This window comes from Pelodiscus sinensis, chromosome 31 (assembly GCF_049634645.1).
Source record: "Pelodiscus sinensis isolate JC-2024 chromosome 31, ASM4963464v1, whole genome shotgun sequence".
Taxonomy (NCBI): Eukaryota; Metazoa; Chordata; order Testudines; family Trionychidae; genus Pelodiscus; species Pelodiscus sinensis.
The window spans coordinates 5,217,210-5,239,724 of record NC_134741.1 but is presented as its reverse complement, the minus strand read 5'-3'; the positions used below and the strand labels follow the sequence as shown (position 1 = coordinate 5,239,724).

At 50.3% G+C, this 22,515-nt stretch overlaps 1 protein-coding gene, 1 long non-coding RNA gene and 2 other non-coding genes across 4 annotated transcripts in view; 2 read left to right on the top strand and 2 right to left on the bottom strand.

Annotated features, from left to right (window-relative positions):
• The first annotated feature begins 2,329 nt into the window (after positions 1–2,329).
• TRNAT-AGU (transfer RNA threonine (anticodon AGU)) lies at positions 2,330–2,403 on the top strand. The gene has a single exon. It is a non-coding gene; the product is annotated as a tRNA-Thr (tRNA).
• Positions 2,404–4,463: 2,060 nt separating this feature from the next.
• On the bottom strand, positions 4,464–4,536 carry TRNAF-GAA (transfer RNA phenylalanine (anticodon GAA)). The gene has a single exon. It is a non-coding gene; the product is annotated as a tRNA-Phe (tRNA).
• Positions 4,537–9,998: 5,462 nt separating this feature from the next.
• Positions 9,999–22,078, bottom strand: LOC142821605 (uncharacterized). Its single transcript, XM_075913103.1, has 7 exons — positions 21,707–22,078; positions 19,616–19,711; positions 19,169–19,191; positions 18,365–18,480; positions 17,754–17,813; positions 13,044–13,154; positions 9,999–12,737 (listed from the first exon to the last, which is right to left on the bottom strand). The coding sequence occupies exons 1-7, from the start codon at positions 22,076–22,078 to the stop codon at positions 11,317–11,319; spliced, it is 2,199 nt and encodes a 732-aa protein (XP_075769218.1). The 3' UTR covers positions 9,999–11,316.
• Positions 22,008–22,515, top strand: part of LOC142821651 (uncharacterized) — a 262,426-nt gene continuing 261,918 nt past the window's right edge. The window contains exon 1 of the long non-coding RNA XR_012898339.1: positions 22,008–22,142. This is a non-coding gene — a long non-coding RNA (uncharacterized LOC142821651). The remainder of the gene's footprint in view (positions 22,143–22,515) is intronic.

Sequence of the window (22,515 nt, the reverse complement as noted above, 5' to 3'; positions counted from 1 at the left end):
TAACTAAGGGTGGCTGGTCCAGGTTGTCCCTTCTATAAGTCTCGGAGCACGTGCTCCCCGAAGTATACGGCATTGCTGATGAGGGGCAGAGGAGCCAGGTGCTGTCACAGGTGTGGTACCAATAAAATCAAGCAGGATCTTATGAGGGGGATAAGGCAAAAAGCTACATTTATTGTAGAGATAATAATAAAGAATAAAGATAGAAGCAAACAATGTTGTTTAGCTACTTATTCCTATCACTACTTAACACTTATACACTTTTATATATATATATATATATATATATATATATATATATATATATATATATATATATATAACATACATTCAATCATTCATCCATTCAGTCAGGTTCTGTGTAGTTGTTATAGTTACTAGCCTGAAAGTTGCTTGTGACAGAATACTGGCCAGGTACTCTGTACACAAGTGATGGTAGTGGGGAGCAAAGTCCTGATCAGATGCGCATCTGAAGCTCCTGGTGGGCTGGCAGCAGAATGTTGGACTCTGACTCCATAGTCTTTTAGTCCAGTTCTTACAGGAATTTCTTCCTATGCCAGTCTATGGGAATCGCTGCATCATGCTGATGTCCAGGGTGGCTGCCAGGTGCTCGTCAATGATCTCATAGGGTGGGCCTCCAGTACTTGGTTTTTTCCACTTGACATCTTTTGGTTGCACTGGCACCTGATGCCTACTTCAGCCCTTTGTTGCTGCATTCTCAGGCTGGCACCTCTCAAACCATTCATTCATCGTCCAAGCACTCTCTCTCTCTTACATACATTCCCTAATTAATGTTTCCCATACAGTATTTTGTATAATAATAACTTTACATGTACAAGAGTTGTAGTTACAAAAAGTCACAAGTTTCTGGGTGGCATTTCTTAAAACAGTCTCTCTCTGAGTGCTGAGTTACTGTTACAGTTACAATGTTTCACTTGGCGATTAGGGTTAATTGCTTCATAATGCTTTGAAGAGAATGGGTGTCAATTGTGTAAGAATAAGTTTGAGCGTGCCCTGGGACACAGAGAGGGGAGCTGTTTCTGGCTACATAGTATTATATTTTTAACAGTTTTAAGTTACATGACCTAATATTACATTCCTAACAAATTATATTCTAGAGGGGCAATAATTATAAATCTAAACATTTAACAATCTTAACAAATAATAATAATAAATCTAAACACTTTGGCTGTGTCTACACTGGGCCACTTATTCTGGAAAATCAGCCGCTTTTCCGGAATAAGCTGCGAGCTGTCTACACTGGCCCTTGAATTTCCGGAAAAGCAACGATGCTCTACTGTACAAAATCAGCCGCTATTCCGGAAAAACTATTCTGCTCCTGCTTAGGCATAAGTCCTTATTCCGGAACACTGTTCCGGAAAAGGGCCAGTGTAGACAGCCCAGTAGTCTTTTCCGGAAAAAAGCCCCGATCGCGAAAATGGCGCTCGGGGCTCTTTTCCGGAAAAGCGCGTCTACATTGGCCGCAGACGCTTTGCCGGAAAAAGGGCTTTTCCGGAAAAGCAGACTGCCAATGTAGACGCTTCTTTAAAACGGAATAGTATTCCGTTTTAATTAGCAGTTCCGGAAATTCATGCCAGTGTAGACACAGCCTTTAAGTTGTGGGGAACAAATTATGGGGAGTCACTTCCACTTGAGGGAATCATTTTTAATACATTTATATGTTATCCCTACACAGGTACTTCACATGCAGACGGACCCCTTGAGTGAAACCTGAGCTAGATCCATCCATGTCACAGCAAAAGGAAGAAAGTTGAGTTCTTCTCATGTGTCTTCTTTGTTCCAGAGTCTCTAGGGATGCAGTTGGGGCAGGTCCACAAAAAAAAACAACACTTGAATGAACCTTGGTCCAGAAACACACAGAAACACCCCTGAGGGTTTCCTTGCCTTTACTTAAATGTTGACAAAAATTTTGTTGCTAACTCCTTGGCCAATTCTGATTGCTGTGGGGTTAAGAAATTTTATCTTGTTAATTCTGTGCCCTCAGGAAGGGACCAAATTGAAGAAGGCCAGGTCCCCTCATTGGGGCTCTAAGCCAAACCCTAGGACCAAGGGATTTACAAGAGAGCAGATTAATGTTTGTTGTACTTCTCCCTCCCCACATCTGGGCCAAACCACAAAGGCCACTCTACAGCCCCAGCGGCTGGGGGAGATGAGCATGTTAGAGCCTCTGCCGACAGAGCTGTAGCTTTCTGTGCCCAAGGAGCCAGACACCCCCAGGGCTGGAGGGAAATGGAGATTGGCTGTACTTAGGGAGTCAAAGATGTTGTCTGGAATCATGGAATAGAACAGTTTCACCAGACTTCCTGAGGAGGGCACCATGGCTCAGTTGGCTAAAGCACCTGTCTAGTAAACAGGAGATCCTGGGTTCAACTCCCAGTGGTGCCTTTTGACACCCTTTAATCACATTTTCCTATGTGTTTCTGGGACACAGAAGAGGCCTCCCCTGGCCACCCATGGAGCTGCTGGTTCAGGAAAAGGCTGATTGGGGAGGAGTGTTGGGAAGACGGAAACCACAAGTGAGAAGCGCCTGCAGCCCACAGACCCTCACTCTCCATGGCCACAGGAGCTGCAGAGATTGTACCCTCAGGCTCTCTAGGTGCTGACTCCCCTCAGGGAATCACAAGGGCATGTGGTGCTGTCTCTCCTGTCCCAGCAATTGCAGTCAGAGCCCTGCCTTGTCAGTGCCAGTCACAACAGCCTCTGCACCCGCTCCAGGCTTGTGGTTTCCTTCTTCCCAACACTCCTCCCCAATCAGCCTTTTCCTGAACCAGCAGCTCCATGGGTGGCCAGGGGAAGCCTATTCTGTGTCCCAGGAGGACCTAGGAAAATGTGAGCTGTCACCTGGGATACGTTCCTGGCTTTAGGCAACGTGTCCTGTCTAGGGCTTCATCAGCCCGGGAGCAAAGGGCAGGCAGCATCCCCCATGATGCAGAGGGGCAGGTCCACATCTCTGGCCCTGAGGGTGCAGCCAGGGGAGAAGTGCTGGGGAGCATCTATGCTGGCATCACGCGCCTTCTCCGAGAATGGACCCACGTCCTGAAAGGGAGAGAAAGTGACCTGGGATGACTAGTGTAGCTGACCCAACACTGCAGGTTTGTGTCTGTTGAGTGGCTAGGATTGAGCACTTCCACTGCTGCGGCCGGGGTTGGGCTCCCAGTCAGGGGAAATAGCCTCCTCTATATTCATGAATTCTGCCAAGTCTTTGCTCTTTCAGCATGGGAAGGGGCAATAGGTTGAGGGAAGGGAGGGGCTGGGGTGCCAGAGGCAGGCTCTGGCTGGGAGACTCACCTGGCTGAGCCCTGGCCGACACCCCAGCACATTTCCCAGGCAGCTCCTTTCCTGCACAGGCTGCAGGTGTCAGGTGCCTGGGGAAATAAGAGCCTGAGTGGAGGAGGGGGGAGGGCTTCATGCAGGCAGCTGCCATTGGCATTGGAAACAGCCCAGAAAAGTACGAGAAAAATGATGAAAGTTTGAATCAGCTGCCATAGTTAGTATAAACAATTAGTAACACACATACTAAATGAAAGCGAATATGCTACAACAAGTCACAGCTGGAGAGATCTTTGAAAACATCCACTCCATGTGCAGCCACAAATGTGATGTTAGAAATTATTTTAAAAGGCCTGACAAGAAGACAGTGACTATCATATTACATCTCTATAAATCCACGCGGTGCCCACAACTTGAGCACTGACTGGAAATGTGGTTGCCTTATCCCCTGCCCCCCAAAAAAACCAGACCTTGGCATTGGAAACTTCAGAAAAGCTCAAGAAAAATGATGAAAGGTTTGGATCAGCTGCCACATGAGGAGAGACTGGGACTTTTCACCTTAGAAAAGTGGAGACAAGGGGAGATACGATAGAGGTCTATACATCATGGCAGTTGTTGAGACTGTAAATAAGGAAAGATATTTTTCTTGTTCCTATAATAGAAGAACTAAGGGTGCGCCATGATATTAGCAGGTTGAAAACAAACAAAAGGAAGAATTTCTTCACACAAGCGTAGTCAACCTATGGAACTCCTTGCCAGCGGATGTTGTGAAGACCAGGACTATAAGGGCATGTCTATACTTGGAAACTATTTTGAAATTGCTTAAATCAACTTAATAACTTACAGTCTAAGAAAACAGAAATAGTGTGTCCTCCGTATGGGGAAGCCTCAGAATTAGTCCGAGGCAGGCTCTGTTACTGTTCCTTTCTGGGGGCCTGGAATTAAAAACAGAGTTGCAAGGCTGGGAGCAGCTGAAGCGAAGAGCTCTGTTCTCCTGTGTCAACAACCTCTGAGGTGTCATGAAATCCCCTTTCTAGTTTCTATCCCTGAAATATGATCATCTTTATGATGTAATTCCGGGCCTCTTGGTTCAGCTTTGAACTCTGACTGTAGATGTTTGCTTACCAGAGATGGAGAGATGCCAAAACAGACTATGCCATATTGGCAAAGGTTTCTACCAAAGCCCAGGATTGAACCAGGAACCATTAGATCTTCAATCTAATGCTCTCCCAACTGAACTACTTTGGCAACTGCCTCAACAGCTCTGAGCAAATATCCAAAATAGCAGCAAAACTTGAGGAAAAAAACCCAGCTGGGTCACCTCATTCCCCCCCCTGAAATTTCTTCATGCCTACTCCGGGGGGCATTGTCCTCCCCCCCCCCAGTTTGGGAACCCATGCCTTGCAGTGAACACTGGGGGAGCTGGGATTCCACCCCAGAGGATGGGATAAGTGAAAATTCCCACTGCACGTGCCAGGGATGGTGGCGAGAGCAGAAAATGAGCAACAAACACCCTCCACTGAGCTGAAATCACAGCTCCCCCAGTGTTCACTGGAAGGGACCAGAACAGAAGGGAGTAGAAACCATTACTCCAAGGGAGGTTTGAACTCACAACCTCAGCATGTCTCCCACAAGCACTGCCTTATAAGTACTGTGCATAGGCCTTTTGCAGCACTGGAGCAGCTACTATAGGTGTAGGAGCTTTGCACTTGCAGGATCTCTGGGTGCTGACCTCCCACCCCCCACCCGAGGGAATCACAAAGGCATGTGTTGCTGGCTTTTCTGACCCAGCAATTGCAGCAAAAGCCCTGCCTTGCCAGTACCAGTCACAGTAGCCTCTGTACCCGCTCCAGGCTTCTGGTTTCCTTCTTCCCAATGTTCCTCCCCAATCAGCCTTTTCCTGAACCAGCAGTTCCAGGGGTGGCCAGGGGAGGACTCCTCTGTGTCCCAGGAAGACATAAGAAAATGTGAGCAAAGGCTACACCAAGGTACCACCGGGAGTTGAACCAAAGATCTCCTGTTTACTAGACAAGCACTTTAGCCAGCTAAGCCATGGTGCCCTTCTCAGGAAGCCCAGTGAAACTGTTCTATTCTATGGTCCCAGACAACACCTTTGACTCCCAAAGTGCAGCCATTCCCCATTTCCCTCCAGCCCTGGCAGTGTCTGGCTCCCCGGGCACAGAAAGCTACAGCTCAGTGGGCAGAGGCTCTAACATGCACATCTCCCCCAGCTGCTGGGACTGTGGAGTTGGCCTTGAGATTTAGTGTTGCTGGGAGGAGGAAAAAGTGAAGCAAACATTGAAACTCTCAATTATAAACCCCTGGGTCTCAGGGTTTGGGTTGGAGTCCCTGGGACTGAAAACCACCCCTGAGATCTTATCTGCCCTGAGCAAGGGCAGCAACTGTGAGTGGGGTATGGAGAAAGTTTGGGCACGTGAGTGGGACACTTATATGGATGGACTAACATTGCAGGCAAAGGACACTGCTCAATCCTCTTGAGCAGGGACTTACTTGTGGGTTGGTTCTGAACCCTGCTTGTGCCTAGGCCTAACATAACCTGCCCCACAGAATTCACACAGCAAACGGGGCTCTCAGAACACAGGGGGAGTTTGGGGGCTTCTTGCCAGGCTGTGGGGTGAAGCATCAAACCAGCCCCCTCCTGTGGGGCCTGTGAGTGTTGCAGAATCTGGGCCTCCTGCACCTGGACAAGAGCAAACAAAATGTCTCAGGGCCCCACAGAGACCCACCTGGACTGCCTGGGCCTGGGCCATGAAGCAGGAAGTGGCTGAGGCTGCGGCCAGCCAGGGAGCTCCCTGGCCCCTGCGATTGCCGGCATTAGGGTTGCCAGATGGTTCCACAGAAATACTGGACTCACTTGACACCACCTCACAATCTACATTCCAGCTTATTTAGAAAATACCCGACATTTCTATTTCCTCATTTACACTTTCTCAGTTTGTTTCCTGAACAGAAAGCTCAAATACTGGACAGTCCGGTTCAGAACTGGACCCCTGGCAACCCTAGCCGGCATGGAAGCAAAGCGTAAGGCTGTGAGAGGAGGCCTCCTGTCACCTCCCCCGGCCTGAGGCAACAGGGCTTCCTCCTCCCCTCTGAGGAGGGAGCAACAGAGGCCAGGCTGAAGGTTTTGTGCTGGGGCTGGAGGCTTAAGCCCGAGCTGTCGGCCTCAGTGGGACTTGCTTCTTCTCCCCACTCCTGCCTTGCTGCCTTCTTTGGCCAGCAGCGCACAGGGGGCAGCCGGGAGAGCCGGCCGCCATGGGCAGAGGAGGCCAAGGCACAAGCGTCTCGGGGGCAACAGGCCTGAGGCCTCTAGCTTTCCCAGGCTCACGCCAAGGGGCTTTCTGTGGTGCTGGGAGGGGAGGGATGCCAGGCCCAGACCAGTGGGAGAAGGGGCAACGCCTGCCAGGGCAGAAAGGGTTGCTGCAGAACGTGAGACGTGGCGTTTCTGCCTGGTTTCACTCAGGGGACCTTCCCTTGCTGCTACCGACTCTTCTCCTGTTACCTGAGAGACTGAAATGGGGCCATTCTTGTGGTAAAAGAGGCCAGTGTGCCTAGGCCTCCCCACACAGACCAGAGCACCCCATTGGGGACAGGCCAGAGCCTTGAATCAAGCATCTGAGAACACGCTGATCCTCTATCCTGTGACAGGGTATTGCAGGAGGGACTCTGCACACAGACTGGCTAGCTCAGTAGGTAGAGTATGTGACTCAATTTCAGAGTCATAGATTCAAGCCCCATGCTAGACAATGCCCTCCCTTCAGTTACATTCTGTGCATACAAGGCAATTCAGTCTTAGCTTTCTCAATCTCTCAGGTAGGAAAAGTCTCTGATTTCTCTAGTAGAACCCAGGAGGAAGGACACTAACTGACATGTCCAGCCTCATAGGAGAGGAGAAACAAATTTCCCCCAACCAAGAAAGAAGGGGGGGGGGGAACCCCTCTCAGTATCTGATTATTCCCCTTCAGCACTCTGAAGCTTCCTGTCCTTTGGCATCAGCTCTGTGATGGGACAATAAGAGCATGTCTGCACTGGAGTGCTATTTGGAAATAAAGTGCCTGTCTACACAGCAAGCTGTTATTTCTAATTAAGTACAAGTTGGCAGGCTTCCTACTCTGACTCCAGTAACCCCCATATCATGAAGAGTAAGGGAAGTCAAAGGGAAAGGTCTCTTCCTGTCAATAGCACCCAAAGCCAAGTTAAGCTATTTTGACTTCAGCTACATAAGTAGGTGAATTTGTGTATCTTAGTTTGACTTTTGCCCTGCTGTGTAAACATGCCCTAAATGAGCTACTAGTTAAGAAGCTGGCAAAGGATCCCTTCCCATGGTATTATAGTGCCAGGGAAGGGTACACACCGGGGCAGAAGGCAAAGCAGCTGGGGCTGTGTGAGAGACTGGAGTGGGCCTGAGGGAGCAGAGAAGGAATTGAATGGAGAAAGAGGGGGGCTCTTTCCACCTGGGTTTGACACAGACCTTTTGCATGGCAGACAAATAGGATAACACCACAGAGCAGAAACAAAAGGCAGAGGAAATTTTTCAATGAAAGCTTCAAACCCCTCACTTGCAGGAACCGTTTACATCCATCGACATTTACAAAATGCTTCCCCACAAACATCTTTCCAGCTTGTGTGTCTCTGGGAAAGATTTCTGCCAAGCCCGATCCCAGCCCACTGGTCAGAACCCCCTCAGAAACAGGACACCCTCACTCCCAGCCATGTCCCCGCCCAGGTGAGGAAGGTGAAATGAGCCAGAGGCTGCTGCCCGCTGGGTCAACAGAAGAGTGGGTTGACTGTTCTCAGGGACACCACAGCAACATCCCTGCTTCCCCCTCGGAGGGGGTTTCCTCAGGGCCAGACAGAGCCATTCCAGCACCCTGGGTAGTCAGGTTAATTGTACCCTGCGTTGGGGAAGGGCGCAAGCATGGCCCAGCCCTTGCCCGGAATGTGGGAGAGGGCGCATGGAGCTGGCGGTGGCCGGAGGCATGTGCCTTGCCTGGCCACCGCTGCTGGTGCTCAGCCTGGTGCCACAGAGAGCAGACCGAGCCTGACCGTGCAAGGGCCTCGTAGCCGTGGGGGGAAGGGTGCTGCTGGGTAGTGCTGCGGGGATTAACGCAGCCCCTGTCTTGGGCGGCCGCTGTAGGGTGACTGGTGGGAGCTGCTGCAGCTTGCAATACGGGCGCGTGGCACCTGAAGGCAGTTATCAGCTGTAAGGGTTGCACAGCACCCCTTATATCAGGCGCCTCAGGCAGCTGCCCAGCTAGCCCATGCCTTAATCCGGCCCTGGATTTCCTGCATAGAACGGCACAAGCCCCAGCCTCCAGAAGAGGGGTTCCCAGTTGGGGATCTCCGGTAGCAGCCATGGGATGGTGGGAGCCAGTTACTGCAGAACAAAGGACACCAGGGCTATGTCTACACTCGTGGCTTCTTGCACAAGTACAGCCGTTTTTGGGCAAGAATCAGCAGAGTGTCCACACTGCCTGCCTGCTCTTGCTCAAGGAAATTTACAGTACCGCGTGGTAAGAGAGGGCTCCTTGCGCAAGAGCGACGCTCTTTTTTAACAGGTGTAAGCCCTCTTGCGCAGGAGCCCCTACTCAAGAGGGCAGTGTGGACGCTCCGAAGGGATTTCTTGTGCAAGAAAGCCCTATGACTAAAATGACCATCAGAGTTTTCTTGCGCAAGAGAGCTCCTACACTGCCATGGGCGCTCTTGCACAAAAGCACAGCTCACAGATGGCAGTGTGGATGTTTTCTTGCACAAGAACCCTTGCACAAGATGTTCTTGTGCAAGAAGCCATGAGTGTAGACATAGCTCAGGAGTGGGAGAAACTAACCATCTGCTTTATTTGCAAAGGAGAAACAAAGAAACTCTTGTCCCCATCTCCACCCCCCTCAGCCTGGCACTTTGCACCCCAGCCAGGGCCGGATTAACGCATGGGCTAGCAGGGGTGCCAACCTATGAAAGCACCTGATTGAAGGGGTAAGGGATGCCGCATCAGGTGCCCCCATAGGTTGCCACCCTGGGGCAGAGATGTGCATGCAGCACGCGCCCGCTGCCCAGGGTGCAAGAACCCTGCAACCAGCCCAACTCTCCCAGGCACCCCCAGAGAGCAGCACTCACATATGGGGGGCAGGAAAGTGGAGAGACTCCCTGAGACACCAACTCAAAAGGAATCTTTCTGGGTATGTCTGCACTGAGATAGCAGCCCAGTGGCCAGGCTGTAGCTAGCCCAGCTCAGCTGTACCTGGCCTGGAGAGTTTTGGTTGGGAGATTAGAAACCTACAGACAGGGGCATCTCTGGGAGGTGGGGGGGATGTCACCATGTCAGGGCAACTGTCATGCCCCCCCCCATCTTCCTTTGCTCCAGCCCCACCACTGAGATATACTGACTATTGTCATTGCTTAAACTGCACACAGAGCTTGTGGCAAAGGCTAGCATATGGTTAAAATACAATGAACATTCTGGTAAATTATCAGAGGGGTAGCCGTGTTAGTCTGAATCTGCAAAAGCGGCGAGGAGTCCTGTGGCACCTTATGCTCCAACACTTCAGTTAGCCTATAAGGTGCCACAGGACTCCTCGCCGCTTTTATTCTGTTACGTTCTCATTTGTGTTGCGCTGTCTGCACATCTAACTAACCAGAGATCAAAGTGCATGACCCGATGGCCTTCACAGAGAGACAAAACCCACAACACAGGGTAGGTTATTCAACACGTTCACATTTATAAGAGTGAAACATAAGGAAATCTTTTAAGCCTCAGAATCTAGGAAATAAATAAACTTACTCCTTTTCTTCTGCAGTGGCTAAACCTGCTTTATTTCTTGCCTCATTACATGTCTGTGTTAGTTAAAAAGTTCTATATGTCATTGTACTAAAACAAAAACACAAGTTCACCTGAACAAATGATCTGGAGTAGTCCAGAAAAGCCCAGCAGGAACTATACCCAGAGACGGAACCAGGGCTCTGAGATGGGACCAGTCACACTCTGCTGGGAGGTTCATTGGGATTTCCCTGTCCACACCAGGTCTTTCTCCTGCAGCCCTCAGACGCCGGACTTAGGACCACAGAAACCACACTGGGATTCCTGAGTATGGGGAGCCCAGGCCACTGGTCAGTGACCCTTGGGGTGCATCTACACAGCAGCCTTATTTCGGAATTACAGTGCATGTCTACACCGCAAGCCATTATTTGGAAATAACATCCACCTGGAAGACTTGGTCTTTTGACCAGGCTGCATCTGAAGGAAGGAGCCAAAGACCCCAGGGTGGGGGAGAGCCCTGGTTTGGAGGGGTAGCTAGGAAAGAGGTTTTAGGGGGAGTTTGTAAAAGTTTGTACTGAAGTTTCAGTGGAGCACTAACAAAACATTGTTTGTTACCTTTGAGTCTGTAACCTGCTTTGCTCTGCCTGTTCTCACTTATCACTACTTAACTCACAGAGCTTGTACTTAATAAAACCACTTTTACTTACTATCAAGCCCAGTGTAAACAATTACTACCTATGGGAGCAATCGGTGTGCACTTTCCCCTTTCATTACTAAATGGGGCTTACCCCATTCTTTGGGGTTTGATCCCATTTGGGGAGTGCTATCCCAGGAAGCTGGGCCCTAAACTGCTCTCTCCTCAGACCTGAAGAGGTTCAGCATCTGTAGCACTGCTCAGAGGCGGGGGTGGGGGCAGGAATCTCAGCTCAGGGGAGACTAAGGAGCTGAACCAGCAGGACCAGGTGGTGAGAAGCCCCAGAGAGTAGAAAGGTGAGTGGCAGTGGCCAGGTCAGTACCCCAGGAGGCCCTTCCAGAGAGGTCTTCTGAGACCACAGCCACTTGGCCAGGCAGCTTAAAGGGAACTCAGGTTATATGTTTCTCCCCTCTGTGGCTCCTCCAAAGGCTAAGAAGATTTGAGCTCTGACTGAAGCTTTCCCCACAGTCAGAATAACTGAATGGTTTTCTCCCCTCTGTGGACTGTCTAATCTTTAACAAAGTCTGACCTGTGTTTGAAGCCTTTTCTGCAATCAGAGCTTTTATAAGGCGACACTCTTGTATGTATTCTGATAGCTAGTAACGCAGGAGCACTGACTGAAGCTTTTCCCACAGTCAGAGCAATTGAAAAGTTTCTTTCCTGTGTGGGTTCTCTTATGGTATAAAAGGCTTGAGCTGCGACTGAAGCTTTTCCCGCAGTCAGAGCAACTGTAAGGTTTCTCTCCTGTGTGGATCCTGCTATGGATAACAAGGTCTGCGTTTCTTTTGAAGCTTTTCCCGCAGTCAGAGCAATTGAAAGGTCTCTCTCCTGTGTGGGTCCTCCTATGGGCAACAAGAATTGAGCTACTACTGAAGTTTTTCCCGCAGTCAGAGCAAGTGAAGGGTTTCTCTCCTGTGTGGGTCCTCCTATGGTTAAGAAGGTGTGAGCTTCTTCTGAAGCTTTTCCCACACTCAGAGCAGCTGAAGGGTTTCTCTCCTGTGTGGGTAATCCTATGTCTAACAAGGTCTGAGCTGAAACTGAAGCTTTGTCCACAGTCAGAGCAATGGAAAGGTTTCTCTCCTGTGTGGCTCTTCCTATGGGTAACAAGGTTTGACTTCTGACTGAAGCTTTTCCCGCAGTCAGAGCAATTGAAAGGTTTCTCTCCTGTGTGGATCCTGCAATGGTTAATAAGTTCTCCATTACTACTGAAGCTTTTCCCACAGTCAGAGCAGTAGAAGGGTTTTTCCCCTGTGTGGGTCCTGCTATGTCTAACAAGGGTTGAAATCTGACTGAAGCTTTTCTCGCAGTCAGAGCAATTGAAAGGTTTCTCCCCTGTGTGGCTCCTCCTATGGGCAACAAGGTATGAGCTACTACTGAAGTTTTTCCCGCAGTCAGAGCAAGTGAAGGGTTTCTCTCCTGTGTGGCTCTTCCTATGGGTAACAAGGTTTGACTTCTGACTGAAGTTTTTCCCACAGTCAGAGCAATTGAAAGGCTTCTCTCCTGTGTGAGCCATCCTATGGATAACCAAGTGTGAGTTTGTACTGAAGTTTTTCCCACAGTCAGAGCAGTTATGGGGTGTGTCTCTTGTATGTATTTTCTGATGGTTTGTAAAGTGTGAGTGCTCACTGAAGCTTTTCCCAGAGTCAGAGCACTTGAAGGGCTTCTCTCCCGTATGGACCCTTTGATGTTCAGTAAGAGTTTCACAGTCACTACACGTGCAGGGTGACTGTTGATGGGGGATTTCCTGTTGGACGGTTTCTGTGTTTCTTTTCTCCCGTGTGCTCCTGGAGGTACCCTGTCCCTCTCCTAGATGATTTCCCTGCTGCTTTTCTGGGCTATACTGACTCTCACAGCTCTCTCCTTGCTCACGTATCTGGAAAACATGTCCTTCAGATCGTCTCAATAATAGTCCACATGGAGACACTTGCTCCAGTTCTTCCTGCTGAAGACTCTTTTCATGGTTCTCAGTCAGTGTCCCGTCACCTGTTGGAATAGAGGAATGATCCAGACAGGAGTTATTCTCCACGATGAACTGCAAGGAAACTCTAAAAGAGGAATAGAAAAGGGGACACACGCTCAAATAATGGTCAAATTATCATGAGCTGAGTTCGTTGTCCTCCTTCACAACCTGTCCACAGAGAAGAGAACCCAGCCTTTCCTCGCTCACCACACTCTTACTGGAGTTGAAGACAAGCTGAACAGTCAGTCAGACTTCATGAAAACACACAAGTTACATCTGCTATAAGGAGACAGAAATTGGTTTCTGAGTCAGTTTAACTGATTGCTCACCTGTCTGGGTGTTGCTGATGATCTCCCCTTCCTCACAGCTCGGAGGATCTGGGATCCGCAGCTCCTCTTGCTCCACCCAGGAGATCACATCAGTTTCAGAGACTGGAAATGCTGTTTGAAGAACAAAAAACCAAGTGCTGATCTTGTTCATTAAGGTCTTTGCCATTCCTGCTTTCAGAGCCAGGATCCGAGTCACCGACCCAGAGAGGCTCCGTTCCCCACCTTGCAGAGACTGGGCTCTGGCTGGTACAAGATCCCAGGACACACTCACCTGCAGTAAAGATGCATCACTCACCCATCTTGGGAATGGCCCAGCTCATTCCCCAGGGCAGCTAAGCGCTCTGCTGCACTCTCTAGGGTACAACTCAGACCCCCTCACAGCCCGGTCTATCCGCCCGGAATCCCACAGTTGGACAGGAACACACTGCTCAGAAGGGGAGCTCTAGTGAGGGCATGAAGGTGTGACACCAAAGTCCCCAGGTAGGGCTCAGACAGCAGCTGCCACATGGCAGGTCACTAGAACTTGGAGATGAAGGACCCAGCAGATGTCTAGCTCCCCAAGCTCTGTCCACAAAGCCCCTGGCTGGTGGGCTGGGCTTGCCCTGATCTTTGGCTCAGATGTTCTACTTGGGCCAGGAGGAGGCAGAGGAAGTTGCCTGAGCATCTAAGTGAATCCTTGGCTGGTTGCTTCACGCCCTGCCTATGTGTCACACTCCTGATCCCAACGGCCTGTGTCTGGGTGGGCCCTGCCAGCTGCCCACAACAGTTGCCATTCCCATGGCTGCCCAGGGTGGCGCTGGGCTTCTGTTGGGGCAAGCCAGGGCGGAGCTGGGCCGTGCTGCTTCCCTGGTGCTTGTGACTGTTGCTCAGCTCCCCCTCTGCAACCTCCATTCTACTCTGCCAGCAGCAGCCTTTGTGTGGTTTCCCAGTCTGGCTCTTGTGGCCAGCCTGGCCTTTGATTTGGTGCCCCTCCAGGGCTGCACAGAATCTATCACCTTTACACCTTGTGAGTGTGTTTCCCTCAGCTTTGGCCCACCCCTTCTTGGAACTTCATTTTCTGTTCAGAAGATCCACCTGGGACATGACCATGGAGATCACTGTGCTACTGCTGTTAAATAAGATAATCATAGTCATCACATCAGAACATTCCCATTGACGTGGCACCCAGCACACTTCGCAAAAGGTTTATTGCAGCTGTGTATGTCCATTCTTTTTGAACTAGAACAGGCTGGGCTTTGGCAGAATGGTGGAACACTGGGGACCAACTAACCAGAAAAGTGCATTCCTGAGCAGGAAGAGGCCAATCAACACACATCTCCACAGTAACTGGAAAAACAGTCCTAAGAGATGGCTCAGAAAGACACTGACCCTTATGCACAAGAGCGGGATGAGGGGATAATGGATACGGATGTTTTGTTCAAAATAAACAGGCAGGAGGCTAAGGGGGTAGAACACATGGAACATGCATCTTGTTTGTGTCAATGTATGAGAAGTCACAGGAGGGGCATGTTGATGCTGGCTGAGGGGCAGCATTCTCACTGCTGACTGACTGGTACCGTTATTGGGTTGGGACAAGTCTCACTATACCTGTGCCTAAGGAGCTGGGACACTAGCATCCTGCTCCTTTTCACAATAAACTTGGCCGAGTGCCTTAGCCTCCAAATGGAGCCTGAATCTTTCTTAGCAGCAACCCTGAGCTGTGCTGCATGGATAAGCCGCAGGCTCTGACAGTGCTGCTGGCATCAGAGCTCCAGAAAGAGCCACACTGAACAGCCATAACAACGCTCTGTGGCATTAGCAGAAATTCTAATGGCACTGCAGTCACTGTGGGAAGAAAAATTATCAATCACAGCAGCACTGGGGAACTCTGGTGTAAATCAGGACCTAACTGTGCTATTGGGGTGCACATATGAAGCTAAGCATTATCACTCTTTAATGTAGGTATCTTTCCCAGCTCTGAGAAACAGCTCTCTCTTTAATAGCTATTAAAGAGAGAGGTGACTGCACACAGAGGCTGCGTCTAGATTGGAATGATTTTCCGCAAATACTTTCCAACAGAAAAGTTTTTCCGTTAAAAGCATTTCTGGAAAAGAGCGTCTAGATTGACACGGATGCTTTTGCGCAAAAGCATGTGTCAATATAGACGCGGTTTGGCACAAGACAGCTCTGGTGGCCATTTTCGCCATCGGGGCTTTTTTGCGCAAGACAGTTTTTACCTATCTACACTGGCCCTCTTGCGCAAAAGCATTTGTGCAAGAGGGCTTTTTCCCGAGCGAGAGCATCAGTGTATCTGCGCAAGAAAGCTGACAATCATACATTAGATAGTCAGTGTTCTTGCACAAATTCAAACGGCCAGTGTAGACAGCTGGCAAGTTTTTGCCAGCCTAGACACAGAGAGAGAGTTTGAGGGACTTGATTAAGGTCACACAGGAAGACTGTGATGGCCAGAGAACTGAACACAGGTTTCCTGAGCATGAAGCCAGACATACACACAGGAAGAAAAAGTCCCTACTCGAAAATATTTCACTCTAAAAACACAACACAGATGATGTGATTTATCTCCACTGCACACAGCGGCAAGTGAGCCCCAGAGAGAATAAAGCTGAACTCTTGAAAGGAAACCCAACCTGTGCCTGAAATGCAAGAAGAGCTCTGCTCACGTTTCTCTACTACAGAGCTACTTCGGACAAAATACTCACAGAGCGTGAACTGCCTCACCCACCCTCCCTCAGCCCCAGCATCCAGCCCCTGTCACTGACAAGAACAGCATGTCACAGAGATTAGCTACAGGCAGAAAGGACTTAGGGAACTGCACCCACCTTATACTGGCTCAGCCCACTGCCACAAGGGGAACCTGCAGGCACAAAGATCAGACAAACCAAGAGCCAGACCCAGACCTCTAGTACCTGCTGTTCCTGCCTGAGCCCTTCTACTCACACGTCCAGTCAAGGCACAAGATGGGCAAGATAGGGGGGGAAGCGCACTGAGACCTTAGCTGTGGGAAGAGCAGCTCCACTCTTACGTCCCTCAACCTGCTTTCCCTGGGAGGCAGTATGGAGGGGACAGTCTTTCACAGAAGAGCCAGGATTATTGGGGCAGATACTCATGATATTGGGGGCAAAGACAATGAATGATATTGAACCAAACCCAACCCAGCTACTCCAGAGCCCACCCAGCTTCCGATACCCGAGGGGACAGGAATCCTTATTCAGCCAGTTCACAGCCTCATAATTCTCCTGCATCACATCCCTGTAGAGGGATCTCTGGCCTGGGTCCAGGAAAAGCCTATTCCTCCTCAGAGAAATACACAGCCACCTCTTGGAAGCTAACCAGCTCCGCCACAGCCATTTCCTGTCCCTGGCTCTGAAGGCCAGGGGCTGAGCTAGAGACAGACATGGGTGTTCTGCAGCCTGGCAGGGGGAGAAGGTGAATTGGAGACATTTCAGAAGGGGCTTTAATCCTTTCCACACCCCCATTCTCCCCACACTCTGTCCCTAGTGACGTGACACACGTGTTAAACTTTTGTCCACAGTGGTAGAATCTTAGTCTAGATATTCCATTAACAGCGCACGGGATTTAGATCCCAAAACCATATTCATTTCTCTCTGCACCTGGCTTGAGTTAAAAGATTACTGCATCTGCAACAATGGGATATAGTTCTCAGCACCCAGTGTTTCTGATAACAAGCCACATATTCATCTGCCTGAACATGGACATAAGCCAAATGTAGGCTGTTGTATTTGAAAGCCTTAGTCTTCATTCACAGATTTGCAGCATAAACATTGCTCTCATCTCAGAGACGTTATAATCCCTTTCCAAAATAGAGAATCAGTGAAGTTAAGCATCTGAATGGTGGTGTTATTATTAAATACGTGTGCTTATTATTAAACACTTGTGCTGAGTGTTTGCAGGATGAGATCTTAAGATTCAGAAGATATCCTCAGTTATGCAGTCTGACCCCCTCAGTGGCACAAGCCATTACACTTAGTCCAGTTACCCAGGCACAAAGCTCTGTTTTCCCACAGTGTATTTTCTAGAAAGCCCCCAGTGATTTGAAGACATCAAGAGATGGGAGAATCCACCAGCTCTTTGTTCATTTGTTTCAGCAGCTAAACCGCTTCCCTATCAAACATTTGTGCCTCTTTTCTTGTCTAAAATAGTCTGGCTTCACCTTTCAATTATTGGCTCTCACTGAGCCGTATCCACTCGACAGGGTGGGTAATTCATTTTCATGGGGTGGCCAAATGGAAAGTGGCTGAGAGCTGCACTCTTCCGTGACATAAATGCAGGAAATGGAGGATCCGGGATGGGCACTGGGAGGAGGAGGATGCTTGGGGTAACGGTTTGGGATACAGGACAGATAGAGGGGTCTAGGAGGGAGTTTGGGTGAAGGAGCCTTTCAGCCTATTTATTGTTTGAAACCAACCTTATATTGAAACTGACTGAGCAGTGAAATCTGAGCCTGAAGGTGCCGTCCGTTTTGTGCTTTAACTTCACCCCTTTAGCATCACAAACCTATAGACCAGTGTTTCTCCAAATGTCCACAGGACCCCATGCAGCACCCCTGGGGCTCCTCACTGATCACTGGGTGATTTAGGGCTGTGTGCACCGTGGTCACTGGGTTTGGTTGGTAACACCAATGACAATCCCATGAAGATGTTTTCACAGGAATTCTCACATCACTTAAAGAATTTCCACCAGCAAACTCACCTTGTCTGAAAGCTCCAAGGGATTTTCCTCTTGCTCTCTCCAGTGCAGAGGGCAGAGTGTCTAGTGGGGGAATGGATAAGAGAGGTGAGATTCCAGGCTCTCCTATTCATAACAATGTCCCACTCTGAACTCTGCGTTTCAATTCTATAAGAGACACACTCAGGTATTTAGTATGAAAGAGTCTGAAACTTTCATTTCCTCTCTCACTCGGGCACCTTCCAGCAATGGAGCCAACATCCCTGCAGCCTCACACCTGTCCCAGGAGAGACAAGCTGAAAATGAGATTTACTCTTCCCTCCTCAGCCCCTTCCACTTGGTTTCCCATTCACTTACTGCCTCTTGTCATAAACTGGAGCTGTGGTGGCGGAACACGTGGCCATCACAGTAACTTAGCCATTTTGATCTCTGAATGGGAGGTTCAGTGTTTGCAAACCTCTGGTTCTATCTGCAAGCAGTTGGGTCTGTTCGCTCAGTGTCTCTAAGGAGAGCAGACTGACAGGGCCATCATTCTCCACGTGGGAATTGAGGCAGGGGAAGTTTGGCTTCAGAGGCCAGATTCAATAGTCTCAGATACTTGAACCGCTTTCCCCTCATCCATCCCTTCCAGGTACCTTTGAACTCCATCAGAGTCTCCGACAGAGCAATCGTTCTCTGGGAGAAACCTCTGACTTGTTCTTCCAGTTCAGGGGAAATCTCTTCCGGCAGCTGGAATTGCCCCGTCTCACACCTGGACAGAAACAATTCAATGTGATTGTATGTCATTTGCAGCTGATAAGTTCTGGCTAGTAAGTCTCAGCTCTAACAGGCCTGGAGTTAGAATTCCTCCAATTCTCGCAGCCTGAGAACAGGGACAACACATCCCATGGCCATGCAACCTTCCCCTCAAAGATCCCATTTCTGTTCTTCACTTCTGTCCTGGGGAGACTGGCTGGGGGAGTAAAGGGGAATAGAGTATCCATGGCCAACTCACTCCTTGGCCTCTAGATGCTGAGGGACAGGAGGTTCCCATGTGAAGGGCTGAAGGAATCTGACCACTAGGGATTAGATTGAAACACCAGCTCCCCTCAACCCAGCTCCATCCACACAGGTCTCCAAACAGCCCTCAAGTGGGACAGACTCTTGATCCCTGCTGTCCTGGGCTGAATGTGCTCAGTGCCCAGCAGTGACAGGCCCATGTTCCACCCCACAGTCCTGTGGCAACCAATCCCCAGGGAGGTGACAGCTCTAAGAAACACTTGATCCTGAATGGGGAATTCCAGAGTCTAAAGTGCGAGGATGAGACCCTCAGAATTAAATGCGTCAGAGATATTCATGTCTAACATCTGGCTGTAGAGCTCTGGGGAGATGTGGTGCTAACATCCGCTCCAAGCCTTTTCCCTGCTCTGTGCAGTGTGAGGGGAGTGAGAGCCACGTACCTACTCAGGGCGCTTCTGCCATCCTAGAAAAAAAGACACAGAAAAGAATCTCAGCCCCATTGGATACACACAGGGGACCTCTGAGAAGGGATATTGAAAACCTGGGAAGAGGCCCTGCCCTGGCCCCAGGAACATGGACCCCCTGAGTGAATGGGGCTTTGCCATCTCTAATAGATCTGTGCCTGTAACTCTACAAAGCACAAGAGTCATTCACATGGCAGCAATGCACAAAGTGTTACACGGAGATCTGACAACTGGGACCGAGCACTTGTGATTCAGGAGCCCCTCTGCACTGACACGGATGCTCAAGGCCTTTTTACAGCCAGCGATTCATAATCCAGGAGAAACGCAAACAAGCCCAACCTCACCAAGCACACACAGGAGTCTGCCTCCTAACACAGCCCTCCCACTGCCTGTCCCTGCTGGTCCATAGCCACAAGCACTTACCAGATGCTCCTGGCTTTTCCCTTCTGCTGCTGTTTTCCTTCTCAGCAGCTTTTCTCTCTCCTCCTTCAGAGTCTTCAAATGAGTCTCCAGTTTTTCCTGAAGAAACAGATATAAGCAAGAGGGCAAACCACATTAGATGTTGGGAGCCTATTTGTCTGCCTTTAGGAGAGTCCCAGTTTTGTGGAGCTCTGCCTCTGTCCAGTAGGGAGTCAGCCCTGGACATGGCTTTGTCCATAGAAAAATACACAGGAGGAGACTGCGGATGCAGCAGGACACCTACGAGCATGGGGGACAGATCGGTGGTGGCACCTTCATAAAGAATGATGCAGGTGGTTAATAATACTAATCACATAACCGATTACAATTTTATCAGTGACAGTATTTTTTAACCTGCTGACAGGCAGGGTTGGTAGCGGAAATGGGCTCTCCTGGGGCCAGGGATCTCTTGCGAGGTCTGCCGGGGTGGCCACAAGAACTGCTGGCCAATGGGAACTCCCAGCAGCTGCAGGCTGATGTTAGCTGCCAAAGGCAAGTGGGCACTTCAGGGACAGTGGGGAGTTTAACCAGTAACTGGTACAGATAAACATTAGCTCATCAGTTAACCAGTTTGAACTCTTGCTACAATCCAGTTGAATCCCAGTTCTGCCTGGCATAGACCTGTGCTTCCTGAAACCCTGCTATGGGTGGAGTGAAGGCGCTCTGGGCCCCACACAGCATCCAGCCCAGCAACCTCATCTAGTGCCAGCTGCTGCATCAGAGTTTAACCCCTCATGGAGCAGCCCTGAAGTTCAGCATCCCAGTGGGAAACCTCTTCTCCCTGCTGAGCCTAGGGCTTTATCGAGGCATCTTTCTCTCCTTAGAGCCACACTTTATCACTGTTCAGTGATGCTGAGGGACAGGGAGCAGTGTAGTCTATCAATTGGACCAGGGTTCAGGACCGAACTCTATCCCTGATGTGTTTGGTGACTATGAGCAACTTGCTGCCCCACCTTCCCTTCCCACATTTTGTCTAACTGGACTGTGACCAGCTCAGAGAAGGGACTTTCCCGTGCTGGGTGTTGTGCAGGGCCTAGATGTCATTGCGGATCTATAAGGCAAATGACAGCTTATTATTCCTGTTCATTCAATCAGTAACAGCTTGTAACCTCCTCTTCTCCAGTTCCAAGGCAGCTCACTGACAGAGTGGCCTGTAGCTCCTGTCATCTAAACCTCTCTGATTATTCACACCTTCCCTTGTGCAAACACCCCTCCTGCCACCCGTGAGGGCTAGGTTTCAGGATTTAGAGCCTCAGAGAAACATTTCCCACATCAGGTATCTGTAAAGACTTGACATAAGTTGCCACAAAGCCAGAACATTTTCTTTTTACTGCATCTCTTGAATCATGAAGGCTTTACAGAACTGGTCACCAACCAGTAGATCGGGATCTATAGATAGATCTTGGAGCCTCTGACAGGTGATCTTGACTGGTTTGGCTAAGAGGCTATCAAGTGCAGCACTTCAGCTGCCCCCTCTCCCTACTCCTGCACATCTCCTGCCCTTTTTCCTTCTCCCACCCTGCATTCTATCTCCACAAACAGAGGGAGTCTGTAAGCTGCTTTTGAGAGTGGTGCAGGGGTGAGCCTTTCTTAGCCCCACTGCACCACCATAGAGGAGCCACCTGTGGTAAGCAGTGTTCAGCTGGAGCCTGTATCCTGAATCCCTGTTCTAGTCATGTACCTCTCCTGCACCCCAAGCCTCTTCTCTAACCCTAAGCCCCCTGAGCTCAAACTGCCTTACAGAGCGTGAACCCCCTCCTGCATCCCAACCCTCTGCCCCTGCCTGATGAAAGGGAGATAGGATGGGGGAGGGAGAAGGGATGCAGTGAGCAGAGGCGGAGCCTCAGAAAAGGGTCACAAAGGAGGTGGGGCAAGGGTATTTGGGTTTGAGGTAGATCCTGGATTGTACTTAAATTCAAAAAGGCTGAAGACCAGTGCTGGAGACCACTGCTTTACACTGGTTGGTTCACATCCGCGTCTGGTAACAGTCAGTGAAATTAGCTTGTAATTAAAACACAATGTTAGTTCCCATCTCACTGGACAGCCACTCTGTACCTTGTACTCCTGGGCAGCTTCCTGTAAGGGCACCACCATGTGAGCCTGGGATCTGTCACACACCACACAGATGGGAGTTTGATCCTCTTCACAGAACAGCTTCAGAGCCTCCTGGTGCTCCCCACACACCCCGTCCCATCTTGCTCTCTTTGCTGCCTGGAAACTCAGCGACTTGGCTAGTTCCACCACGTTTGCCAGCTGCCGGTTGGGCCGGAGGGGTCCCTGCTGCTCAGTGTCTCTGCCCTGAGGGCTGAGGGGGGCCTGGCAGGAATTGTGCCCACACTCCAGAGTGACAGGGGCTGTGAAATCCTCCAGACAGACGGGACGCGGCGCTTCCTCCCGGACACTTTCCACGGGGCTCTCTGCAGCCATGGCTGCCTCTGGGCTGGGGGACCGGGGCCGGGTCACTGTCCTGAGCTCAGCAGTGGGGGGGCAGGTCCGGGGGTGGGTGCGAGAGGTATCAGCACTGAGGACCAAAAAAAAAAAAAAAGATCAAAATTAAAAACCGAAAAAGCCCAAAAGCCCCTCCCGCTGACTGCCCCGGCCAGAACCGCCCCCCCATCGCTGCGCCCCTCAGGCCAGCCCCCCTGTGTTCAAATGCCCCCCCCCCCCGCACACTCTGCAGCCCCCTCACAGCCCCGCTGTGCTCCCGGCACCACCCAGCCCCCCCCCCGCCAGGCCAGCGCGAGCATCAGGAAGCACCAACAGCCAGACCGGGAGAGTGGGGGGGGCGATCGCAGCGGCGGGGGGGCCATTGCCCGCCGATACGCAGCGCCGGACCCACCAGCAGCGCAGGACGGCGGGTCCCA